Below are 26,221 nucleotides of genomic sequence, written 5' to 3' on the forward strand. Positions count from 1 at the left end.
TTAATTCAGTGTCATCAGACCCCTTTCAATGGATACAAATTCAGGCAAACAGAACAAAACATATTTAAATTAAAAGGCAACAGAAAAGTGTGGGGACCTCATTTTTATTTATACAAAGACAGCAGCCCTTCTATTTCAGTGGGATGAAACGGGAAGAATGTGTAGCTCCGATACCGGGGCGACCGTGCTTGACTGGCTTGTAGGTGATAGAGAACTCCCCCAGGTAGTGGCCGCACATCTCAGGCTGGAGAGAGACATGTAAAATTGTTAGTATGGAGCAGGACAATCCTGTTACTAGACAACTAGAATACACCTGTACCACAACTACCACAGTGCATTGTGCACTGACAGCTTCAGACATGAAACTTTTAAGGCCAAGACTGATGCAGGACCAAAACATTTATGGACAACACAAAAATCTGTGATTGTTACCAAAGGCTTCAAAAATACAGAGGCAAATCAAGTAATAGGCAATTGACATGCAGGTCAATGGAAGCAAAATCCCTTGCAAAAAGTCAAATACAAAAAGTTATTTACAATCGTAATCTCGGAAGGTGCCATTGTGGTGTCTAGTAGGCTTGGACGGTATATAACGGGGAATTTGGAAATAGCCATGGATAGGCTTTTCCATACCGATTAAAACCATATTTGAAGTTGAATGAATTTGAATATTTGTCGTTACTTTTGAACTAGGAGATAAAGCAGATTGAGTTCGGCATTTCACCCATCACATATTCATGCATTGCTTGCTGTTTGGGGTTTTAGGCTGGGTTTCTGTACAGCACTTTGAGATATCAGCTAATGTACGAAGGGCTATATTAAATAAATGTGATTTGATTTGAAGCATACTGGTAGTCCCCAGTAACATGGTGTTTGTTTACAAGCACAGTGACGAGACCGGAGCCTTCAGTCACTCACTGTTGTGCAGCACGCGCCAGGTGACCTAGTGATAGTACGGAATTCACAACTAAATATTTGCCAGCTAGATGCACAACAATGCCAAAAGTGTGTAGACATGTGTCAAAAAAATCTCATTCCAAAAAGACATGTTATCTCAATGAGAAAAACCTGTATATGTAAAGGTACATTTTTGTTTTATGGAGATGGTACCCCCTTTGCTGATATAACAGCTTCCACTCTTCTGGAAAGGGACTGCTGCAAGGACTTCCATTAAGCCACAAGAGCATTAGTGAGGCCGGGCACCGATGTTGGGCGATTAGGCCTGGCTTGCAGTCTGTGTTATAATTCACCCCAAAATTGGGCTCTGTGCAGGCCAGTCAAGTTCTTCCACACCGATCTCAACAAACCATTTCTCTATGGACCTCGCTTTCTGCACAGGGGTATTGTCATGCTGAAACAGGAAAGGGCCTTCCACCAAAAAGGCCTTCCTTGTGTGAGGCTGCTCAGCCATGGAATCCCATTTCATGAAGCTCCTAACAAATGGTTATTGTGCTGAAGTTGCTTCCAGGGGCAGTTTAGAACTTGGTAGTGAGTGTTGCAACCGAGGACAAACAATTTTTATGCGCTACACGTTTCAGCACATGGCGGTCTTGTTCTGTGAGCTTGTGGGTGCAGGTAGCCTAGTGGTTAGAGCGTTGGACTATTAACCGGAAGGTTGCAAGATCGAAACCCCAAATTGACAAGGTAAAAATCTGTTCTTCTGCCCCTGAACAAGGCAGTTAACCCACAGCTCCTAGGCCTTCATTGAAAATAATAATTTGTTCTTAATAACAGACTTACCTAGTTAAATAAACTTGTGTGGCCTACCACTTTGCAGCTGAGCCGTTGTTGCTCCTAGACGTTTCCACTTCATAATAACAGCACTTACAGTTGACCAGGGCGGAAAATAAACGAACTGACTTGTTGGATGACGGTGCCACGTTGAGTCACTGAGCTCTTCAGTTCAGGCTATTCTACTGCCAATGTTTGTCTATGGAGATTGCATGGCAGTGTGCTTGATTTTAAACACCTGTCTGAAACAGGTGTGGCTGAAATAGTTGAATCCAATAACTTGAAGGGGTGTCCACATACTTATCTCATTACTATTACATTAACTGTCTGAAATGTGCTAACTGCTATGCAAATTCTCTTGGTAACAGCAGAGAATCTCCTTTTGGATTAAAAGCCTTGCTGCCTAAAAATGTTTTGTGAGTGCAGCAAACTTGAGTAGTATTTTTTAGTTCCTTGTATAACTGAGCTGGGATAGCTGTACTGTAAATAGTTAATGTCAGAGACATATAAAATGTTCACAATGCACTCTTTAGCATTTAGCTAGCATTCAATATGGAATTTTACATTTAGCTATTAGCATTGCTAACCTTTGGATTAGAGGCTCAGTGAGGTTAGACAGTATTTATTTAACTAGAAAAGTCAGTTAAGAACAAATTCTTATTTACAATGCCAGACCAAACCTGGAAGACGCTGGGCCAAATTGTGCACCGCCAGACCGCTGCCCCACCCGGAGCCCCCAAAATAATACCCCTTGTGTTCAGTGTCGGTATTACCACATTTCCCAGGACAGCACAAGGTTGGTATGAAGGTATGACAATCTGGAAACCGCCCAAGCCTACCCATAGATCTTTCCCATAACCTCACCTTGATTTCAACCTGGTTGAAGGTCTTTCCGTTGTACACTCCGACCATGGAGCCAACCATCTCAGGCAGGATGACCATGTCCCTAAGGTGAGTCTTCACCACCTCGGGCTTCTCCATGGGGGGAGCCTCCTTCTTGGCCTTACGCAGGCGCTTCAGGAGGGACTGCTGCTTGCGGCGAAGGCCACGGTTAAGTCTCCTCCTCTGGCGGGCGCAGTACAGCTGCATCAGCTGTTCACTGGAGGAGAGGAGGCATGATGCAGTCTGGCATACTTTCAGATTAACATTAAGCATCAGGTCCAAATAGCAGACATCTACAGGGAAGTTCATTAAACATTTAAATCCAGACTGTACTAAAATAGCCTCTAGAATTTCACATATTTAGTCATAGTCCAAGTAATTATGTAACGATATGTATTTTCTTACATGCTAAATTGAGAAAACAAATGAAAATGGAACACAGCATACCAGTTGCCATAATAATGTACCCAACTTTCGAAAGAGAGAACGCCACTGTCAGACCTCACCCTTCTGCAAGATGGGGTTCATCTAGCATTGTTATGATGGTTACACTCAGAAAGGGCTGAGCTTTCACCGAAATACCACAATGCAAACAGCCAAATGTAGTGGCGCATTTACTGGATGAATTGATTTACTCACTAGGACATGTCCAGAAGCTGGTCCAGGTCCACACCTCTGTAGGTGAACTTCCTGAAGGTACGCTTCTTCTTGATCTCGACATCCGCCTAGAGAAATCACGCAAACTACTTTAACACAGTGGATATTGACGGCCAACGAAAATGAGTGTTAAAACGAGACGTTCATTAGGAATATAATTAATAAAAGTTATAGCCACTATGTGTTAGTAGAGTGCTGTCGTGCTGACTTCGGAATCCCCTGTGATATGCAACTTTTCAGGGAAGTTAGGAACCAATATACACAGGCAGTTAGGAAAGCTAAGGCTAGCTTTTTGAAACAGAAATGTGCATCCTGTAGCACTAACTCAAAAAAGTTCTGGGACACTAAAAGTCCATAGAGAATAAGAGCACCTCCCCCCAGCTGACCACTGCACTGAGGCTGGGACTGTCACCACCGATAAATCCACTACAATTGAGAATTTTTATAAGCATTTTTGTACGGCTACCCCTACCTCAGTCAACTGCCCTGCACCACCCACAGCAACTTGCCCAAGCCTCCCCATTTGTCCTTTTCCCAAATCCAGATAGCTGATGTTCTGAAAGAGCTGCAAAATTAGGACCCTCTCTAAAATTATCTGCCGAAATTGTTGAAACCCCTATTACTAGCCTGTTCAACCTCTCTACGTATCGTCTGAGGTTCCCAAAGATTGGAAAGCTGCCGCGATCATCCCCCTCTTCAAAGGGGGAGACACTCTAGGCCCAAACTGCTACAGACCTATATCTATTCTACACTGCCTCTCTAAGGTCTTCGAAAGCCAAGTTAAAACAGATGACCGACCATTTCGAATCCTGTACCTTCTCCGTTATGCAATCTGGTTTCAGAGCTGGTCATGGGTGCAGCTCAGCCAAGCTCAAGGTTCCAGACGACATCATAACCGCCATCTATAAAATACATTACTGTGCAGCCGTCTTCATCGACCTGGCCAAGACTTTCGACTGTCAATCACCGCATTCTTATAGGTAGACTCAACAGCCTTGGTTTCTGAAATGACTGCCTCGCCTGGTACACCAACTACTTCTCTGATTGAGCTCAGTGTTAAATCAGAGGGCCTGTTGCCCGGGCCTCTGGCAGCCTCTATGGGGTTACCACAGGGTTTAATTCTCAGGCCGACTCTCTTCTCGGTATACATCAATGATGTTGCTCTTGCTGCTGGTGATTCTCTGATCCACCTCTACGTAGACGACACCATTCCGTATACCTCTGGCCCTTCTTTGGACACTGTTAACTAACCTCCAGACGAGCTTCAATGCCACACAACTCTCCTTCCGTGGCCCCCAACTGCTCTTAAATGCAAGTCAAACTAAATGCACGCTCTTCAACCGATCGCTGCTTGCACCTGCCCGCCTGACCAGCATCACTACTCTGGACGGCTCTGACTTAGAATATGTGGACAACTACAAATACCTAGGTGTCTGGCTAGACTGTAAACTCTCCTTCCATACTCACATTAAGCATCTCCAATCCAAAATTGAATCTAGAATCGGCTTTCTATTTCACTCATGCTGCCAAACATACCCTCGTAAAACTGACCTTCCTACCGATCCTGGACTTCGGCGATGTCATTTACAAAATAGCCTCCAACACGCTACTCAACAAATTGGATGCAGTCTATCACAGTGCCATCTGTTTTGTCACCAAAGCCCCATATACTACCCACCACTGCGACCTGTACTCTCGTTGGCTGGCCCTCGCTTCATACTCGTCGCCTAACCCTTAGCTAATAATAATATATAATATATGCCATTTAGCAGACGCTTTTATCCAAAGCGACTTACAGTCATGTGTGCATACATTATACGTATGGGTGGTCCCGGGAATCGAACCCACTACCCTGGCGTTACAAGCACCATGCTCTACCAACTGAGCTACAGAAGGACTAGCTCCCAGGTCATCTACAAGTCTTTGCTAGGTAAAGCTCCGCCTTCTCAGCTCACTGGTCACCATAGTAGCACCCACTCGTAGCACGCGCTCCAGCAGGTATATCTCACAGGTCATCCCCCAAAAGCCAATCCCTCCTTTGGCCACCTTTCCTTACAGCTCTCTGCTGCCAATGACTGGAACGAACTGCAAAAAAAAAATCACTGAAGCTGGACTCATATCTCCCGTACTAACTTTAAGCACCAGCTGTCAGAGATTCTCACAGATCACTGCATATAGCCCATTATCTATGTATCTTGCTCCTTTGCACCCAGGTATCTCTACTTGCACATTCATCTTCTGCACATCTATCACTCCAGTGTTTAATTGGTATTTTATAATTAGCCACCACGGCCTATTTATTGCCTTACCTCCCCTCATTTGCACACACTGTATATAGACTTTTTCTTTATTATTGACTGTATGTTTGTTTAATCCGAGGGTAACTCTTATGTTGTATGTGTCGAACTGCTGTGCTTTATCTTGGCCAGATCGCGGTTGTAAATGAGAACTTGTTCTCAACTAACCTACCTGGTTAAATAAAGGTTAAATAATTAAAAATGTCTCTAAATGACTAAACCTGACTCGGTAAATAAACAGAAAGCTAGCATTAGCACTGCAGGCAACCGTATGAGCTTAACATGCATCCCAAGCTTTGTGGTAGCGTCAATAATGTTTCATCCTAAAATTCACCAATGTATCAATTGATACCTAGTGATGCATTGCACTGTATGGTTTAAATAAATCAAATGTATTATAACTTAGCGGAGATGGACATAGATTGTCAAATTCAGGTTCTTATAAAATTGGGGCCCTACCATTTTGCCTGATGTTCCGGTGAAAAGAATGTTCCGAAGTCTCGTTTGTGCTAATATCGCGCGACTCGTAGGGACATACGGCTATCTATTTCCGGCCAGGCAAAATATTTGTATATTTCACTGGACCAGTAGGTGGAGGTATTGTACAATAACTTTTATCTTCATCAAACAGTGCAACATCCATTCAAGTTGAAGTCACTCACCATAGTCGGGATACTTCTATAGGAGATATCCAAATGAAAACAAACAGCTAAACAATGTGTCATCTTTTTTTACAGCTGTCACACAAAAATATATCTAACACGGAATAACACAAAGGAAGGTGGTAAGAGAAAACACATTTTATTAAAGACACCCAGCCCACCACACCTGATAATGTTCATACACAGTACAATGTTATCCTGATTATGTGCCGTATAAAGTCAATCACCATCTATAAATAAACCATGTAGAAAGAGGTCCTGATTTCGGTACCATATCTTAATTTTCTTCTCCCGCGTGATCTCCTTCTGAAACTGCAAAGTGCCATACAACAGAGCTTCTGCTGTGTGTGGGCAACCTAGAAACAAACCTGTGCAAGAACAAGACATGTAATACCCGTATGTCTGTATGAAAATTGCTAAGAAATGCTATGTGATATTAACCCACCTTACCTGGTACCAGAGGAGGCTGGTGGGAGGAGCTATAGGAGGATGGGGAAGGCCCTTACCTGTTTCAGCATGACAATGCCCCTAGGGCACAAAGCGAGGTCCATACAGAAATGGTTTGTCGAGATCGGTGTGGAAGAACTTGACTGACCTGCACAGAGCCCTTACCTCAACCCCATGAAACAAATTGGAAGCATGCTCGTGGCTGAATGGAAGCAAGTCCCTGCAGCAATGTTCCAACATCTAGTGGAAAGTCTTCCCAGAAGAGTAGAGGCTGTTATAGCAGCAAAGGTGGGACAAACTCCATATTAATGCCCATGATTTTGGAATGAGATGTTCATCGAACAGTTGTCCACATACACTAAATTACCAAAAGTACTTCTCTATTCCATCAGTGACCCAAAATCCCATGCCGACAACACTGCATTGTTAGGCTATGGAATGCAGGCATTGTTTATGTCCTAATTAAAGCCACATTATCTAATGATCGTAGCCTAAGTTATGATAACCATGTAACTAATGAGACACTATAATTGTAACTAATTGGCACATCAGGCTGGTTTGTATACAATGTATGTCTTTATTCACACATATTTCCCAACTTACATAAATGTTTCTATTCATAATGAAAATATGGATTGAAAGGAAAGCCCAAAGAATATATATAAAACCAAAAAGGTAGTAAGAGCAAATTTCCCTTCAGAGTCAGTACAAAACAAAAACGCTTAACAAAACTATATATAAATAATCACATTGAATGACAGAGTTCAAAATCAAAAATATGTTTGATCCTCTTATCAGTGAATCCATGAAAACATTATACAATGAAGAAAATTGACAAATGAATCCAGTATCCAGCTTGGAATGTTGAAAGCCTGAATGTTTTTTTCCCCAATATACTCCAAGCCAAAGAAAACAATCTTGGCTCCAGTTGCTCTGGTTATGCAAACAAAGGAAATATTTCCTCCAAAGAAAGTATACAGTTGGCATACATAAAAACATGGACGGTGGTTTGTTTTGAAGGTCCAAACAGATACATCTTGTTGTCTTTTAGATTACCAAGTAAAAATACTGAATGGATACAAATAATTACCACAAATTCACATCAATTATGGTAATATAAATGTATATAGGTTACATTAACAATATGACCTTTGGTACAAGGATAGGTAAATTACAATTATGGAACAGTCCATTTTTGAACTGGGGATTTTTAATAATTGAATTCTATTGGGTCCTTTCAAAGATGGATTCCAGGCAATATTTGCCTGAAGATTTAAAAAAATAAACATTTAAATGTACCAATGGCAAACAGTTGTTGAGGGGGAAACTGGCAAGAGGGCTTTGGTACTTTACTAAAAGCTAATCATTGGGATATAAAAGCTAATCACAGCCCAGACACCAGTACTGGCTTTAGTGGTTACACTTTAAAAACACATAAGCATAGCCATTTCAACAGGAATATAAAAACCTACTAATGCATAGTATGTGAGATATGTCTAACATTGGTCCTAACCGGTGCTTAAATGAGGGCAAGAGGGCACTATTGTCCAATACCAAAAGGAGATCAACCAAAAGGCGGAAAATCCTATGTAACGAATAACTTTGAAAAAGCCTTTCTTGATGTTTCTTCTGTTTTCAACCAGCACAACCCCCCTTTTAATAATCCGTCCCCTCTTGCTGGTACACCGGTACCGCTTCATCTTTGAATTCTTGGTAACCCTCGTCTTGGTAGTCAGGGACATACTCGGCTCCGGCCCCATTCTGCTCCTCCTCGTTCTTGGGGCAGTACTTGGCGTTGTAGATCTGACGACCCAGGCCAAAGTTCTGCCCGCTCTGATTGGCACCTGCATTGGAGCCCATCTGCAGTGACATGGTGCTGTTGTCACATTTGTCTGTGCCCAACTTCTGGTCATAGATGGCACGGCGGGTTCCTGGAGCTGTCATGCCAGCCTGCGGAGAGGAAGATAACTAATTCACATGTAGCAGTCAATTCAAATAAGAATCCATTAGTAAAAGCCTAAGTTTACTAGTGCAGTTATGTCCCCCATTGACAATAGATACCTTGATGGAGTTAAGACATGGTGAAATTAATGAGAACTTGCATTTGCTTTTCTACACATGGACTTCTACCTGACTGGCCCCCTTGTTGGTACCCATTTGCAGACTGATGGTGGAGTTGTCCATGGGGGGCAGGATGTGAGCCTTGGGATCGTAGAGGTGCCTCCTGGTGCCGTATGCATTCATGCCCGCCTGGCTGGCACACTTATTCGTCCCCATCTGCAGAGAGAGACAGATATCAGTTATAAAAGGAAAACAGCAAAGGATGAATGGAAAATTACAACCCCCCCCCCCCCTTAGATGGAGATTTTCAGACAGACTGAGAATGCCTAAGTGGATATCATCAAATCAACAATATTGTTCTTGGCTAAAATAGAGGTCATGCCAAAGGGCATATAAAAGTTAGGAATCATTGATGTAACCCTACATGCAACCCTTGAATAAGAAATATCCGAAACAAATAGAAGTTATGAAAAGATTAAATAAAATATGAGTTTTATAAGAACAATAGCATGGATGCCAGTCTGTCTCTGCCTTAGCCTGTTATAAAGGCTGTTAGCTTTGCTACTGATGTTTTTTTGTTTGGCAAGACGGCAACAGAGCTGGCAACAGCAAAAAGAACAACATGTTCTTCAGTGGTATCACTGTCAACACATTCCCTCTTGCCTGCAGTCCAATGACACACTGTCCGGCCTTCATCTTCTCCTCGTCGAATAGCCTCTCCTGTTTGTCTGCATACTTCACCCCAATGTCCACTCGGGACTGGCAGCCCTTGGTCTTGGCCTGCAGGGGAAAGTGTACAGAAATCCAGTCACTGTTGAATGCCCCAACATTTTACTGGACACAATTCTATGAGCTTATTCAGGAGGGGGCTGTAGTTACATCCCGCTTCTGACACCATATGTTGATGAAGACGAGACTCCATTATTTTAGCTTCTGGAACATCTTTACGAAGACAAAACCTGACATGCAGTAATGCTCTGTTCAACAAGGTCAAGCGATTTATGCAAGTGGCAATTACACAGTTCAAATACAGAAGATTCTCATAAGGGATGCAACCATAAAAATACGTTTTAAAAGTTACCGTGCCAGCGAGAGACAGCAGTGTGCTCTGGACCTGGGTCATGTTCCCACTCTCAAACAGGTCGTTGGCCTCAAAGATATCATGGGGCTTCAGGCCGTACGTTTGGATAGATTTGATGAAGTTGGTGATGTTCTCCAGCTAGAACCAGACGAGTGCATAAGAAGAAAAGACGAGTAAAAAGCTTCTCAATAATTACATGAAGGTAGATTTTAGGAAGTCACACCTATAACGAGGCCATCACAAGCCATTGAGCTAAAAGGATCTCTGGCACACCGAGGTCTCACTATATTTCATATTCTAACCCAAATTCTATTTCAGTAAACTCACTGGTCCAGAGAGTTGCACCTCTAATAATAACAATCTACCTCTGCTTTTAAGCTAGTAAAAAAACAGGCTTGGTCAGCACAACAGCTCAGATTTATTCTCTAACTGTAAAACCAGCTGGTAAAGTACAGTTCAAGTCTGTTCACGTAGAGAGAACAATCCAAGCAGCTCACCTGATGCCAGTTCATGGTGGACGAGTTGATCTTTTTCACAGAGCCAGGTTGAAGTTTGTTGATCAGTCTAGGGGAGAAAGAGTTTGCTTACTTAGACTGCAGCACCTCATAGGTAACAGAAGGAATCAGAGGAGAAAAGGGTCTATATTACAGTAAAACCCACAGCAAGGAGGACAGGCAGGACGTATGCAATGGGTTGTATGATTTGATGTATAATGTTGTAGCTAGCAGAACATTTATGAGTGATGTCTTTGGTTGAATGCATTGGCTGGTGCCATAAAATGTGTAGCTTTATGGGTCAACGGATCCTGGCCCTATTCAGAAACGTACTTGCACAAGATGACACCATTTTTCAGGCCTTTCTGGAAGTCTTCCCCGATGTCACATCCGGTCGTATCCTCGATCCAGACCTTCAGCTCCTCCTCTCTCTGAGGGTCGTACTTTCCGGCAATCTGGGGAAGGTCAAAAGTTCATTACATCTTGGAAAAAGTTGTCAACATGTAGATTAAACTTTATTTTACAGTAATGTTTCCACTGGTATTTAGGAGAAAACTTTCCAATGGGTACTTCAAATAGTTACCAATTGTGTAGAATTATCTGGTACCTAATGGTGGCCATTGCTGCTTGTTTGAATGAATCCCAAAGAAACAAACAAGTAATTCATAGATTATTACAGTGTAATTACTAATTTACCAGGTACTTCCCGTATTAAAGAAAGTGCTACTAACGTATGTGTGGAAGTACTCATCATCAATTGATGACTTGGTCGTGGGCGTTTTCATTTCCAGAACAAAAATAAAGAATATTATGGTTTGTGCGTGTTAAAATTCTCTCTGAAGAGTTTATTATGGGCGGCCCCAAAACCATGATTCACGGTGTCAACCAATTGGGATAACTTTGTGTGTTATTCTTGCTGTTTAACAGCCCTTACAGAGCCAACACTGACATTAGCTCAAACACAAAACGCACACGCATCCTGTTCGGTTAACCACTTAAATCTCCTTGAAGCACAGGAAGGCAGCTGCATGGTATAGGGGAGAGTTAAACTATGCAATTTGACGCTGCATTCCCTGTTGAGAGGGTGTTTAAAGTGTTATCCTGATTTGTAAATACTTTGGTTGAGTAAATAATCAAAAGAAAGTATGAAGATGGAAACTGGCACTAAAAGCAACGTTTAGAAAACGTCATATATCTGCAAAAACACTGCAATGTTTGTACATAAAGTTATATTTTTTTAAGAGGCCTCTATATCTCTCAACAATGCATTTTGAGGTTGAAGTTACAAATACATACCAAAGAATAGTAAGACTGAGGAATAGGGTCAAAATATTATCCACAAATTTCCCTCCACGGCTAAAATGTGAAGCGGAACTTTAAGTACAACCGAATAAAGGACTTTCTGGGCAAACCGGTCCTGTCATTATATATTTGCTTCATTTGATTATCCCCAAATTAAAACAACATTGACTGCTTTAATTGCCCACAGGACATTTGAAAGATGTAATTTCGAGAGGCATGGTGAACTCAAGGAATTCATTCCTTGGCGCAATTTAGATCATGGGGAATGAGACTGTTAGGACGCTGAGTTGAAGGAGTTTAAATCAAATGGATTGAACATGGACCACTATTACGTTCTCAAAAAACATATTTGATAGTCTTGTCTAGTGGATCAGTTCCAAAGTCTGGGTTAACCATAATTTCACTTACCATCTAGAATTGTTAAGGGGCCTAGTCAAGGAGGAAAAACTCCTTGAATAACAACACTTCAATACTTCACATTGCATTGCTACATCATTAACGGCAGGAAATACCAGAGACAATGGACATCATTCATTGGTATGAGAGGAAACCACCAGCTTTACATCCACTTGGCTACCCGTACACTGTTCTGAGGACCAATGGGAAACCCTCGCCAATATAAGGACTCAGCCAAGGAATGCAAACAATAAATCAGCCGGTGGTCTAAAAGACACATTGCTAGGTCTCAGACACAGAAGAACACAATGCACATGCATCTGCTATGTGTAATCTGCAGTTAAATGGATCAGGGTAGTAACATGGGGACCTGAGTATTCCTTTATATAACATAACTTGGAACATGATGGGTAAAGTTTGTTGTTTATGAAAGATAAACAAAAATAATATTATATTAGTCATTATTCTCTATTTACATAAGTGAAGAGCCAGGTTGGTGAACTTTGCAAAGCATTTCAATTTCATTTCTCCCATTACACTGTAAAAGTGTAACACACGATTACAAAAAATAATAAGTACAGGAACACAAACGCTCTAAATATTCACTGTAAATTTGTGATAAAACTGTTATATTTGGCCCGAGGGATACAGTAGTAGGTTAACTCCTGGTTGTGCCATCCACACTGTCATTGATGTTTTGGATGAAGGGCATTTGCAGATAATCTAAGATCACTTAATTGGTCAAGTACACACAAGGTCCAACCGATTTGGTAGAAGCAATCCTCCGGTTGCCTGCTCACTTCCCGACAATTTTTTCCAGTCGGACCGGGATTCGAACTGGCAACCCTCTCTAACAGCTATACTACCTGCCACCAGAAACACTGGCACTGGCTCCTGTCAACGTTTACTTTTGAAAGTGCACATGTTCAAAAAGAGAACATATTTCTATTTGGATTGTTTTGCGATGCCAATTGTCAAATTACGCACGTAGGCGCACTGCGCACTACAATAGCCATTCACCAAGGCCCCAATCCACCACAGCGCAGGATGCAGCAGTTGTTCTCGTGATAAGACTGTGTGACCTCTGGATGGGTGACAAACTCAGGGACATGGATTGATGGATGTATGCATGAAGGACCTACAGTGTTGTACTGACCAGTTTCTCTATGTAAATGGGACAGTATAGGGATTTTTAACTTGCCACAAGAAAATATACATTGCCAACACGGGCAACGCCCATGCCTTTTTAAGCGCTTCCCAAAAGTAAACCAACTACTTAAACCAAACTAAAGTTTTTTTAAGTTAGCATTTTGTCATATTAATGAAGAGTGTTATCAAACGTATGTGCGTAGCCGGTAAAACTTGTAATTTGATAAAAGTTTCCCGCTTTATTTAGATCATTCCAAAAGTATAGTAGCTTTGCCCGTTCCACGTAATTATCTTTACACTCAGTCTACATCATAGCCCATGTAACTTAAAATACCTAGGCATACACATTTTTCAAAAAATAAATCAAGTTTTCCGTAATAAACCTCACTAACGCTATAGGCTACTACCATAAGGCAAATTATTCATTCGCACTTTACTCCCTTCCGTGAACACTTACCTTGCTTTTGACTTCTGCAGAAAACCCATAAGCAGGACCTCTGTTAAATGATGAGCCAGACATTATTATTATAAACGAGTTACTTTTCGTATAGATACTTTTGTATCAGTTTCTTTGTGCAAATACTTTTATTTTCGTTTCTCTTCCAGTTAAACTCCGGAGTGAACTAAACACTTCCTTTCTTTTTTCTTGCAACCAATAAAAATGCTTACACAAACTTGTACGCTTCGTTAATCGATTTTAGGCTCCACCTTCCCCTTTCTGAGTCTAGGTAGTGACTCGTGATTGATATCAAAAAGTCCTTATATGGAAGGAAAGTCCCACATTCCTGAATGGTGGGAGTATCCTATGGTCCAACCAGCAGTCATGGAGTCTTGAATCACCGTCGGGAAAAGTTTGAGTAGAGGAACTACCAAAACGAGCTACTGAATGACGTAATGATACTACTCTTGATACTACTCTTGAGACACATTTTTTTAGTGTAAAAGACCCCCTTTGCTCGTTCAAGGGGTTTGGAATTCTGAGAATGTTAATATCACTAGTAGGCTACATCCAAACGAGAACACGACATAAAACATTTACCCGAATATTTTAGTTTAGCCTACATTACACTAATTAGTCTTTTGACCAATCACATCAGATCTTTTCACATCAGCTCTTTTTCAGAGCTGATTTGATTAGTGAGTGAAAAAAAGTCATAATTGTTCTGGCTGTCTAAACGCAGCCTTAGTGTCGTTGTCAATTCAATTCGAGTCTTTGGAATATTATCTTGATAATCCATGACATTACACTTCTTAGTCTCAAATGAAAATGGCATACTGAACTCATTTGGATACCTACCAACAACGTTATCCAACATCTTTAGCCCAATTCAGTATCATAAGCTATTTCCTATTATTCTGTGAGTTCCACCGATGAGACAAGACTGTTACTACCAATTGGATACCACAAAATTGGGTAGAAAAGGGGGTAAAAAAAACAAAAATGTATAGGTTACACTTCTTTTTTTTTTATTAGTCTCGGGCTGTTGTCCGTAGGTGCACCGATTCAGCTGGCCATGTGGCCTGGTCGGCCAACTGTTGGCATTTTTAACCATTTTATGTGTCTGAAGGTACAAACTCTACCTTCACGGCAGGCCCATATGGCAAATTAAGTGCAGTATAGGCCTATAGTTGATACTGTGAGATTTCAAAACGTTGAAAACCATGACTAGAGAGAAACTGTCAATGAATACAGCAAAGAGATGCTGTTTTATTAGTGAGTTGATGTGTAAGTTCTTACTCACAACTGTCGACACTTTGTATTCAACACTTTCATAAGCCATAAAATGCATGTTTTTCCTATTTCACTAAGCACTACAACGGCGCATTTGGACTCAAAGTGATCTTGACTCAGAAAAGGTTGGTGACCACTGTTTGTCCTTTTAACACTATCAACATTTCCCTTTACTGTGCCAATTGTGATCGAATCAATGCAAAATTTGCCACTTTCAATGCAACATACTGAAACCAAACAAATTATGCAAACTTTGTTCTAGTCAGAATGCATCAGAGTAGGATTCTATTGCATTGACAAGCGCTACTCAGCCCGTAATCTACACAGACCGGTGCGGCATAACCAATCAGAGCTGCAGTAGGCCTATATGCAAATAGACCATTGCCATATATGGATTTTTTAAATTTAACCATTATTTTACTAGGCAAGTCAGTTAAGAACAAATTCTTATTTACAATGACGGCCTACCCCGGCCTAACCCTAACGATGCTGGACCAATTGTGTGCCGCCCTATGGGATCTGTGACATTTACTTTGAACTGGACTGTGTTTACAGCATGAGTGCTCGTGAGTAGATGCACTTGTTTTGAGATAAAAGCGACGGCTGCATGTAGCCATGTGTGCACATTGTGTTAATATTCTTTGTTAGTTAGTGAGTTATTAGTCCAGTTATAGATAATTCGTAGTCAGCAATAGGGGTGATTGCTTCCTACAATAGCACAAAACGTGTACATTTCTAGACATCTTTGAAAGGCGAGTCAGGTAAAGAGCTTTTTTGTCTTTAAAGGGCAGTGTTGTATTTTGAGACAGGCTTGAATAAGCTAAGTAGCCAATAGGCTGAGGGAAGCATATTTTGTCTCATTCTCTGTAATAATGGTATGGGAATAATAATGCTTTTTATTTTGTGAAGTTGTTTCTTGCATTAAACAACACAACAACATCCTTGTCTGAAGGACAAGTGGATAAACAGGTTAATGTCAAGCCCTGCATGTTTGTTTTTTTAAGTCTCATGGAATGTAGGCCTACATTGAACACCACACACTGGCTTCTACTGTAGGCAGAATGATAGAACAGCTATTTCAATGTTAAAATGTTATGGGATGCATTTTCTCCATCATTTTAGATGGTAGACCACTCTGGTAGGCCTACATTATGATTCAATTGCAACAGTATCCTACATGGCCACAATTAAAACTGTAACTTAAAGCGGGTACAGCCTCAGTGTTCACAGTCAAGGTGCGCTGGAAGTTGCACAGAATTTCACAAAGTTCAAGTTTGCACTCAGCAGACGTGAAATTTGCTCAGTGCCGAAAAAAATTAGAGGGAACTTTGGTTGCAAAGTAGCTAATAAGTAGTAAGTAGTTGAAATGTCGCTAATTAGCTCAAATGTTAAATTTGTCCCTGATGAGATTCAAACTAGCAACCTTTCAGCTGCTAGACATTAGTGTTATATGCACGACAAACCACCATACTTTGTTTTTGCCTTAAGTAACCATCTGTCTTATGTAACCATGCCAAACCTAACATATCATACTAATTTGAGTGTGTCGGATTTACATTCACTATGTTACGTCTAGTCTATGAGACCAGGCTGGGAGTTTGGCTGCTGCTGTACCCTTGCAGGTGGTGTGGGTGTCTGGCAGAAGTACAGTTGAAGTCAGAACTTTACATACACCTTAGCTAAATATATTTAAACTCAGTTTTTCACAATTCCTGACATTTAATCCTAGTAAAAATTCCCTGCCTTAGGTCAGTTAGGATCACCACTTTATTTTAAGAATGTCAGGATAATAGTATAGAGAATTATTTGTTTCAGCTTTTATTTATTTCATCACATTCCCAGTGGGTCAGAAGTTTACATACACTCAATTAGTATTTGGTAGGATTGCCTTTAAATTGGGCCTCTAACTTGGGTCAAACCTTTTGGGTAGCCTTCCACAAGCTTCCCACAACAAGTTGGGTGAATTTTGGCCCATTCCTCCTAACAGAGCTGGTGTACCTGAGTCAGGTTAGTAGGCCTCCTTGCTCGCACACATGTTTTTTCAGTTCTTCCCACACATTTTCTATAGGATTGAGGTCAGGGCTTTGTGATGGCCACTCCAATACCTTGACTTTGTTGTCCTTAAGCCATTTTCCCAGAACTTTGGAAGTATGCTTGGGGTCATTGTCCATTTGGAAGACCCATTTGCAACCAAGCTTTAACTTTAACTGACTGATGTCTTGAGATGTTGCTTCAATATATCCACATAATTTTCTTACCTCATGATGCCATCTATTTTGTGAAGTGCACCAGCCCTCCTGCAGCAAAGCACCCCCACAACATGATACTGCCACCCCCGTGCTTTACGGTTGGGATGGTGTTCTTCGGCTTGCAAGCCTCCCTTTTTCCTCCAAACATTACAATGGTCATTATGGCCAAACAGTTCTATTTTTGTTTCATCAGACCAGAGGACATTTCTCAGAAAAGTACGATCTTTGTCCCCATGTGCAGTTGCAAACCGTAGTCTGGTCTTTTATGGCGGTTTTGGAGCGGTAGCTTCTTCCCTGCTGAGCGGCCTTTCAGGTTGTCGATATAGGACTAGTCTTACTGTGGACATAGATACTTTTGTACCTGTTTCCCCCAGCATTTTCACAAGGTCCTTTGCTGTTGTTCTGGGATTGATTTTCACTTTTGTGAAAAAAAGTGCATCTCCTTCCTGAGCGGTATGACAGCTGCGTGATCCCATGGTGTTTAGGCTTACGTACTACTGTTTGTACAGATGAATGTGGTACCTTCAGGCGTTTGGAAATTGCTCCCAAGGATGAACCAGACTTCTGGAGGTCTACATTTTTTTATGAGGTCTTGGCTGATTTCTTTTGATTTTCCCATGATGTCAAGCAAAGAGGCACTGAGTTTGAAGATACACCTCCAATTGACACAAATGATGTCAATTAGCCTATCAGAAGAATTGGGTCAGAAGAATTTTCCAAGCTGTTTAAAAAAGGCAGTCAACTTAGTGTATGTACACCTCTGACCCACTGGAATTGTGATACAGTGAATTATAAGTGAAATGTCTGTAAACAATTGATGGAAAATTACTTGTGTCATGCACAAAGTAATGTTCTGACTTGCCAAAACTATAGTTTGTTAACAAGAGATTTGTGGAGTGATTGAAAAAACAAGTTTTAATGACTACAACCTAAGTGTATGTAAACTTTTGACTTCAACTGTATATCGTTTGATAACTGCCTGAAGGGGTAGGGAAGCAACAGGTTCATGAATCCGATATGAACAGCCACCAACCACCAGAGAATGACGAGGAGAAGTGGGGTCACAAGTGAGAACTTAGAGGGCCCAAAGACCCAACAGGCAACAGAGCTCTGACCTGGTCCTCAGTGACATGTTTCCAGACAGTCACAGGAGTGCAGCTGGTTGTCAGAGAGGTGACGCCATGGATGTGTAATGATAATTCACAAGTCTAAAAAGGAGGAGTCTTCTAGAAGGAGCAGCAGTTCATTGACTACAACTCGGGTGAGGTAAAAGTGCACTGTGCAGCTTAGTCATGGGTTGATTGGAGTGATTCAGCACGGAGGTGTTCTGAAATGCATGTAGAGACTTGGTTATGCTATCAGGAGGAAGGGAGTTGAGTTATTGCGGTTTATCATAACAATGACGACAGCTACAGAACCTTATTCAAAAATATATAAAGCTATGATATACATTTCTGTTTAACCATATAACTTGTCATTGCCCATTCTACTCCATGCTTAAAACCAACTGAAGTGCTCCATGAGGACACTGAGTATACACAACGAAAAAAAAAGAAGTTATAAACCCATAAACATACGCATTTACTTCATTAAACGTACCATATTAATACCAACATTAAACAGTTAAACCTGACTACAGGTTGGGTTTATATTGTGTCAGAATTAAGAACAGAGCAGAGGGTTTAGAATGTCACTTTATTTTTCAAACTATTGAGAGATGTTAAACACTGAACAAATAAAGATGTCCCAGTCAAAACTGACCAGATCCACATCAATCATCTTTAACATTTCTTTATTGCGAGCTGTGTTTGAGTGATATCGCAGTCTGCAATTTACCCATACTGGACCAGTGTTCACTAAGGACCATTGCTTCGGAAAAAAATGGTGCATATTCCAGCATTATCGGACATAGAATTTGGAATTGTCCCTGACATAAACCTAGCTCCAAGGACAGGAGTATTTTGCGGAACAAATACATATTCAAAGGCACATTGGTAGGGATGGATTTAGCGGCACACAGTCTGATCTTCGCCGATCTAAAGTTATGTCATATGTGGAGAACAGGGGCAATGCAAGATGAGAAAAGGGAAAAGAAACTACTTTGAACTACCATGTTTGTTACATGGAAATAGTTTTTAGAATGTGATGGTAACACAGCACTCTAGGTTTATGTAGTTAACAAAAAAAAGCTAAATAAACTATGCTTGTTCATTCACCATCATGCATGCTTCTCAATGAGTAGAACATTCCTGCAAAACAAACGCTTAAAAAGATCTGAGGGAATTTTGACATGGATGTCAAAACTATGTACAAAATTTGAACTTGCAGGTGTGTTGTATTTTTATCTACATGTAACTTTGTGTCAATTATGGAATTACAAAAGTTATCTACCACTGTATAACTAAATACAAAAAGGTCTAATTTCTGTACATTCACTAAGGCTGTTCAACTTTAAAAATCTTGTGATGAAATTCCATAAGGCAAAATGATCGCTAAAGGAATGGTGACAAGTATAGTTCGCGCATACAAACACTTCCGTATTTTCTTGTCCTCACAATTGTTTACAGTTTTAATGCTAGCGCCCTCTGTTTTGACATTTTTGCTCACAGTTCTGCCTGGGTGAGGATTGCTAGGGGATATGGGAGGAAATACTAAATGTACATTTAACAAATAATTAATTGAAAAAGTAAACAGATTTTTTTTTTTTTATTTAAAAAACTTTTTGAATTGAACACATTCAAAAACAGGCAAAATTTGTTTTAGTATTTCCTCCCGGTAATAATTGTATGATGGCATGGGTACATTAGAACAGAGTGAGGAGAGAGATGTGAAGTGTATGGAATGTTGGATAGCTAACGCGCATTGGCCAATAAAAAGAAAAGACTGTGCAAAACAATGGTATGCCTCGTTTGCATTGCAGAGCAGGTCAACATTATGTGACGCAAACAGAAAAGCTCTACAGGTTTTGTACATCTGTTTCGATAAACCTCCCAAAAAACAGAAAAAGATCAAATAAATAGATGCATACATGATAAGACATTTTATAATTTATTTTTTTATATATATGTCACATAAAGCTTCTTGTAACTGCCAAATTGGTGCCAGTATTCCACTTGCTGGACACATTCGGCTTTACCTGTGCTAGATGAACTCTTTCAACCCCTTCTGAGCATAACTGTGCCTCAACTGGACACCTAAACCCCAGCCAACCCTCAACTAGAACCTTAGTTTGCAATTCCTTGTTAGTAGCAGCACTGCAAACAGGGGCACATCTTTTCTGCAACTTTTTAAAAAATCTTTGAAAGAAAAGAGAACTGAAATAGCAGCCCTTTGACAAACCAACTTTTTTTCTTTTCTTTTTACCAAAACCTCATTCGATTATCTCTGAGGGAGGCACGGAGGGAGTTTTGCAGTTCTGGCTTTCCACAACTCAGTGGCTAAAAAAAATAGTTTTCCTTCCTCTGTCAAGTGACAGAGAGAGACACTCCATCTACTCAGTCTAGGCAGACATATGGCAGGATGTTTAGTTTGCTCTCATCCCCATGCGGATCCAAAGATATGCACTCCGTCCAGTCGTACCAAGTGCCCTTGGTGTCGCAACAACCGTTTACCCCTTGCCAGTGCTCCATATGTACTCTGTGGAGGTCCTCGTCAGTCACCTCCCGACTCACCCCCGGTGTGTCCGTTACCGAGCTGTCCAGCTGCAAGACGTGGACTCCTCGCCTCGCCTCCCTAACATCGCTCTCCTCCCGTTTCAGGTATTCTGACATGAAAAAGTGTGCGCCGGGGGCCTGGACCCCCGAGGATGTGAGCACGTTGCTCTGAAGGTTTAGGTAGGACTGGATGATGTCGTTTCGGGACAGCTCTTTCCAGTTAGTCTGTTGGAAGGGGCTGGGGGTGGGAGCGGGATGCTGCTGCAGGGGCAGGTGAGTCCTCTGCTGGGGCTCAGGGGGAGGTGGCCTTGGAGGTTCTTCCACCTGAGAGGGTTCTTTATGTACCATCGACTTGATCTGCCCCGTCACAGGGTCAAACGTTAGCCTGCGCTCTTTTAACCTCACAGGCCTCGTTTGGTCCTCTGTGTCCTGCCCCTGCAGGTTGACAGAGTAGTCTCTGGACCTGTACTTCTTCCTCTTTTTGCGGTCCGAGCTGGAGGCAGCGACTTCTGCCTCAGCCTTGACCACCACTACAGAGGAGGAGGGGGTGGGTCTATGTAGTTCTGAGCACTCAGAGTTGGTTGGGGCGGGCTGGGAGGTGGGAGGGAACACCGGCGGGGGTTCCAGTGTTGCAGCGTTGCGTGGGGGATGGGTAGTGACCTCTGAGGAGCCGGGCCAGTGCACTGAGGCCCTATGGGCAGGGGGTGGCAGCCCATCCACATGAGACACTTCGGCTGGGGGCTTTAAAGACTGGGACGACAGCAAGCGAGGGCTCCGGGCTGGGCTTGGGATAGTCCCTTTTGGTGCATATGTTGAAGAGCGCTTGGACATCGTCTCTTGCTTCATAGTTCGCGGACTCCGCAAACTTGATGAGAGACAGTGGGGGCTTTTGGCCTGATACTGTCCACCGCCTCCTTCGTCCAGCCTTGCCTGCTGCTGCAACACAGCAGTCTTGAGTAAAGAAGAAGTGCTAGGTAGTTTGGTGAGGCCCGGGGAGCTTGGGTGAGGCTTGACAGCATTGACAGGGATTCTACTATGTTTGTCATTCTCTAGGGGCTCTGTACGGGCCCTGTCCGGCGATGGGGGAGCCTCAGGGCTACCTGCAATCCCATTTGTGGGTGGTGGTGGGGTGTTGTTCATCTGCTCGTAGGGGGACAAGTTGGAGATTTTGGCCACTAAGTGCACACTGTCCCTTTGCTCCCCTCTACGCTTTCTGCTGCTCGACTTCTCCGCTTTTGGCGAGTGGGTGTTGTGGACGTCATTTCTGGTTTTCACCTCTGGGACACCCTTGCTTACCATTGAGACATCAGGGGGTGGAATGTCAGTCCGAAGGGGGTGGGCACTGCCATTTGCAGAGCCCGGGACACAGATGGCCCCCCGCGATGGAGTCTCATTTTGCCCTGGCTCAATCAATTTCTGCCAGCTCCGCAAAAGCTTCTTGGCACGCTTGGCAAGGTCTTCATCCTTGGTCTGCTTCCTCACATCATTGATCAGTTTCCCTAAGCGAGTTTCCTAAGTTGGTAATAAAAAATAATCAAAAAAGTGGTTAAAAACACCAGAATCATTGTCACAATACATTTTTTTTTTTACTTAGAAAGCTTTGGGTCTTACCTCAAGAGCTTCTTTGGTGATAGGGAACTTCTCCAAATATGTGATAACTTCTAATACTGCCACCATATTGCAAATCTGCTGGAAGGAGCAAAAGTGGTGATCAGAACACAGAATTTCTGACAATATTGCTCAACAGTCAAGTCATTTAAAAAGATGGTGTCAAGCAACTGCAGTTACTAGCTAGCTGATACTTCTAAGTAAACAACAGTTGGCTTGCGAGCTGGCCTATTACCTAGCTAGAGCTAAACGCTATGCTGGTTATCAACTGGCTAACAAGCAATCTGGCCAATTACTAGTGATGTTGAACGTTCAGGCTGCTGCACAGACACTATGGCAGTTCTAGTCTAGAGAGCCAGGTTAAATTGTGTTTGAGTGCATAATAATGAGTGAGAAATAGGTGCAATAGCTTGGTGAGTGGGCAGAATATACTATCATCCTAAATTTACATGTTGAATTATTTTGTCATAAAATTATTTTATATGTGCTAACTTCCCTAATGTGGACAGTTTGTGTTACACAAGCTTGTATTTTCACCACAAATGGTGTAATTACACTTTTTTTTTTATTTTTTTTTTTTTTACCTCAGATTGGTGATTGGTAATATAAAAGTTAGTCATCAAGATTAAAAGAATGCTGTCTGGTAAATGTAAAGACAGCTAAGTGAGACAACCACGTATCACTGTCGTAAGGACATTTTTTCTCTCTCAATGATACTAAATCGATTGCTTTAAACAGTCATATTTTTGGTTTGTAGAATGATGTGACGATTCAATAAAACGATGCAGTCCAAAAAAAAGTGTTGGGTTTCCTTTGGCTATCTACTGCAAAAACATTGTGGCACAAGGAGATGAGCTAATAAATGGCTACTACAGGTTCACATCTATCGACAGGTAGGCTATATGTAGTATACCCAAGATCATTATGGGTTGTCCGTTAGAAGAGCGCAAATAGTACATGTTGCCGTGGTTATTTTCCAAGATCCGTGGATTAATATACAATATCAATGTGAAAGATTTGTGCGCACTACTGATTACAGTACAAGACACTTGGTAAATGTTGGTGTGAGTAGTTTATACGGTAGTAATTTAGCAAAATATATGTTCTCGACACATGTATGACATGTATGTGTACAGAGTAATTTTTTGTTTTATCTTCAAAATAGCACAACCTATTTCTGCATGTTATGAATTTGGACATTTAAAATGGATATTTTGACAGTGGACTAATGAATCAAAAATCGATGACAACCGGAAGCAGCAACAGTACCATTTTCAATTGATGTTTTAGGAATATCAACAGGATTCTACTTAATCACGTAAAAACTACTGAATGAGCCCAAAACGTGCTTTGATGTATTGATTTTGATGATACAACTGAAGTCGTGAAAATACGTTTCTTTTTCCTACAATTATTTAAAGCATGATATAGTAGCTTGTTGCACATAACTTGCTAAAGTATACCTAAATGATCTTATCCATAGCAGGAAACACTGAATAAGAGCCTGACAACTAGGTAACGTTACATGACATGAGGCTAGCCATGTTAACCTGATGCTACTTATAATCTTAGCTAGGTAACTAGTTTGCAGGTTGCAATGAGCAGTCAACTGTATAGCCATTGCAGCTACGGTAGCTAATATTGTAGCCAGGTAGCTTTCTACGAGTTAAGTTAACTAAGCTATCTAAACCTTGGCCAACAAAATCACTACAGGTGTTTAGATAGGTATTGGATAACACATGTCATGTGATTAGCTAGCCAACTACTTTTAACTAGCTAGAATTTAACAGATAAACACTTGTTTGAAACAGAGGTTTCATTCGCTGGCTCATTGGATAACTAGGCAAAGTTCGTTAACTAGATCGGTGAATGAATTAGAAACGAAGCTTGCCAATAAATACCAAAACAAGTTCGACCTCACTCATTTTGACAAGTTAGCTAGCCAACCCAACGTTAGTTAGGTACTTGGTAGCTATTAGCTAGCTTACTGTTAGCTACGCAACAACGTGTATTTCGACACGGACGAGGAATGGGAGAAAAATCAAGTGGGCTAGATAGTTAGCTAACTAACGTTAGGCTGACGCTATTTTGTCTGATATCCATTTAGTGTATCAAGAGTTAAGCTAACTTGTTTTCAACATAGTTGGCTAAACATTACCCTGTTGGCCAGGCTAGCAACGAAGTTAGCTACGTTAGCGTAGCAAGCTGGCTAGTTTTAACTACCTACAGTAGATAAGTCAGTAGCTAACTTAAGCTAGCAAGCAAGGTGTCAACTCACAAGCTTGTATTATTAACTATAATTTATCAGTGGATATTGGGCATATTATTTTTAAATAAATATGACGGCAAGTATTCGTCCTGATAGCCACATCGTGTTGCTTGCTACTCACATTGCTGTGACTATCGATGGCCTGCAGCAGCCGGTCTCTCATCTGCTGCGGAGTTGCTGAGGCCGTTGTCATTGCCTGTTTGGTGCGATCCGGCGGACGGGGGAGGAATCCTCCAAAACGAATACTGTGGTACTTGTCGACACTCACGGGCCTTTATGGAGATATGCTAGATACTTGAGCCGCATATTTATCTAATGCATGTACGCTTAAACGTTCGTATAATGTCACATTGATTCGGAGACGTTTATCGCCTGCTGCTGCCTCTTCGGCGCTCTGGAAACTCACCACCAGCTGCTGACTGCTGGATCGTTCACAACGGCCTATTGCATTATGGGATGCAATGGACGCACACTTGACCCGCGCACGTAGCTGAACCTAAACACACCTAGGGTAAGTGCAGGCCTAGTGGGAAGGCCCAACTACTGTGTTTTCAATAACATTTTCTTACAATACCTACTGTGAAATTGTAGCTTATATTAAACACTACAAATGTAAGTGTTCAGTTCTAGCTGTTATTTTTTTCAATAGGAAGTTATTCCTACTGATGGTGCCTTTTGTGTATGACCCTGCATTGTATTGTTCTTATGCAATAAAAAGCTAAATTAGGTGAACATATGGTCCTATGGAAACCTCACTGGACTTGATTAGGTCAATGATTCTTTGTAGTCTAATAGTGTGGACTATTTACTGGCCCAAGCAGTTAAAATAGTTATTGTTAGCATTGCTTTCCTCCAAACTGTTGCTGAAATGTTCATTTGCTGGGTCTATACAGGATGTGACTAGAGGGGCCAGGGGAACCAGGTGAATAAGGTTCTTTCCAGCGACTCACCTGGGAAACTCCCAAATATGTGGAAAAAAATGCCAATTGATGGGAACTAAATGCATTATCTTTCTGAAAAGTTAAGTAGTTATATTTTAGCTGACAAGATTTGAATGTGACCGCTTCAGGTACAATGGCTCTACAAATATTATTATTATTATTATCGTCATCATCATCATCATAGTGTGTGAACATAATATTTGTGCTCTCTACAGCCATTCTACCTCTCATGATCACCAGATGGAGACATTGTACAACAATAAAACCATGGGCCAACAACATTCAGTGGGGTCAGTCACATTAATATGCTTATTTAGATTTTATTTAATCTAATTTCATTTACAAATAGTAATTCAAAGATACAAAGACTGAAGCCTTCACACAAGAAAAATACATTAGGTATGATTCGAATAGAAGCTTAACATCCGTTTTCAGTTATTTAGCACACATTTAATACAGCCCACATGGATTTTTTGGTCTGTTTTTTTCCCGTTTTTATATAAAAGCACAATTTAAAAAGAACAAGATTTGATCCATTCATTTTAAAGGGTCAGCTCAACAAAAGTACAGGATCGCCAAGCTGTTCTGCTGAATGCTAGGATTTGCATAT

The 26,221-nt window shown here is 41.4% G+C and overlaps 3 protein-coding genes and 1 non-coding gene across 6 annotated transcripts; all 4 read right to left on the minus strand.

The window, feature by feature from the left end:
* Positions 1–88: 88 nt before the first annotated feature.
* On the minus strand, positions 89–6,102 carry LOC118394399 (40S ribosomal protein S15). 2 transcript variants are annotated; one of them, XM_035787576.2, is made up of 4 exons: positions 6,027–6,102; positions 3,253–3,338; positions 2,596–2,830; positions 89–244 (listed from the first exon to the last, which is right to left on the minus strand). In XM_035787576.2, the coding sequence occupies exons 1-4, from the start codon at positions 6,027–6,029 to the stop codon at positions 131–133; spliced, it is 438 nt and encodes a 145-aa protein (XP_035643469.1). In that variant the 5' UTR covers positions 6,030–6,102; the 3' UTR covers positions 89–130. The 2 variants fall into 2 exon arrangements, with proteins under 2 accessions (XP_035643469.1, XP_035643468.1); XM_035787575.2 differs by lacking the exon at positions 6,027–6,102 and adding an exon at positions 5,233–5,301.
* LOC118395263 (small nucleolar RNA SNORA35) lies at positions 3,073–3,205 on the minus strand. Its single transcript, XR_004827927.1, has one exon. It is a non-coding gene; the product is annotated as a small nucleolar RNA SNORA35 (small nucleolar RNA).
* A 1,131-nt stretch (positions 6,103–7,233) lies between the features above and the next one.
* On the minus strand, positions 7,234–13,825 carry LOC118394397 (calponin-2-like). Its single transcript, XM_035787571.2, has 7 exons — positions 13,617–13,825; positions 10,646–10,767; positions 10,316–10,382; positions 9,819–9,956; positions 9,401–9,517; positions 8,807–8,953; positions 7,234–8,626 (listed from the first exon to the last, which is right to left on the minus strand). The coding sequence occupies exons 1-7, from the start codon at positions 13,677–13,679 to the stop codon at positions 8,333–8,335; spliced, it is 948 nt and encodes a 315-aa protein (XP_035643464.1). The 5' UTR covers positions 13,680–13,825; the 3' UTR covers positions 7,234–8,332.
* Positions 13,826–18,816: 4,991 nt separating this feature from the next.
* Positions 18,817–25,196, minus strand: LOC118394395 (mediator of RNA polymerase II transcription subunit 26-like). Of its 2 annotated transcripts, none has more exons than XM_035787568.2 (3): positions 24,792–25,196; positions 22,405–22,482; positions 18,817–22,305 (listed from the first exon to the last, which is right to left on the minus strand). In XM_035787568.2, the coding sequence occupies exons 1-3, from the start codon at positions 24,861–24,863 to the stop codon at positions 20,635–20,637; spliced, it is 1,821 nt and encodes a 606-aa protein (XP_035643461.1). In that variant the 5' UTR covers positions 24,864–25,196; the 3' UTR covers positions 18,817–20,634. The 2 variants fall into 2 exon arrangements, with proteins under 2 accessions (XP_035643461.1, XP_035643463.1); XM_035787570.2 differs by having other exon boundaries at positions 22,405–22,479; positions 24,792–25,195.
* Between the last annotated feature and the right edge of the window lie 1,025 nt (positions 25,197–26,221).

This window comes from Oncorhynchus keta, chromosome 15 (genome assembly GCF_023373465.1).
Source record: "Oncorhynchus keta strain PuntledgeMale-10-30-2019 chromosome 15, Oket_V2, whole genome shotgun sequence".
Classification (NCBI taxonomy): Eukaryota; Metazoa; Chordata; class Actinopteri; order Salmoniformes; family Salmonidae; genus Oncorhynchus; species Oncorhynchus keta.

Bases quoted from the DNA above. Each gene is read 5' to 3' on its own strand.
- LOC118394395 (XM_035787568.2), bottom strand. From the start codon at position 24,863: ATGACAACGGCCTCAGCAACTCCGCAGCAGATGAGAGACCGGCTGCTG. The intron at 22,483-24,791 runs GTGAGTAGCAAG...TGCTCCTTCCAG, and splicing joins CCATCGATAGTCACAGCAAT to CAGATTTGCAATATGGTGGC. The intron at 22,306-22,404 runs GTAAGACCCAAA...TTACCAACTTAG, and splicing joins TCACCAAAGAAGCTCTTGAG to GAAACTCGCTTAGGGAAACT.
- LOC118394397 (XM_035787571.2), bottom strand. From the start codon at position 13,679: ATGTCTGGCTCATCATTTAACAGAGGTCCTGCTTATGGGTTTTCTGCA. The intron at 10,383-10,645 runs GTACGTTTCTGA...TTTCTCCCCTAG, and splicing joins AATGGTGTCATCTTGTGCAA to ACTGATCAACAAACTTCAAC. The intron at 9,518-9,818 runs GTAACTTTTAAA...TTTCCCCTGCAG, and splicing joins TGCTGTCTCTCGCTGGCACG to GCCAAGACCAAGGGCTGCCA.
- LOC118394399 (XM_035787575.2), bottom strand. From the start codon at position 5,286: ATGACCTGTGAGATATACCTGCTGGAGCGCGTGCTACGAGTGGGTGCT. The intron at 3,339-5,232 runs GTGACCAGTGAG...TGATTTCTCTAG, and splicing joins TACGAGTGGGTGCTACTATG to GCGGATGTCGAGATCAAGAA. The intron at 2,831-3,252 runs GTGAGTAAATCA...CCTCTCCTCCAG, and splicing joins CAGCTTCTGGACATGTCCTA to TGAACAGCTGATGCAGCTGT.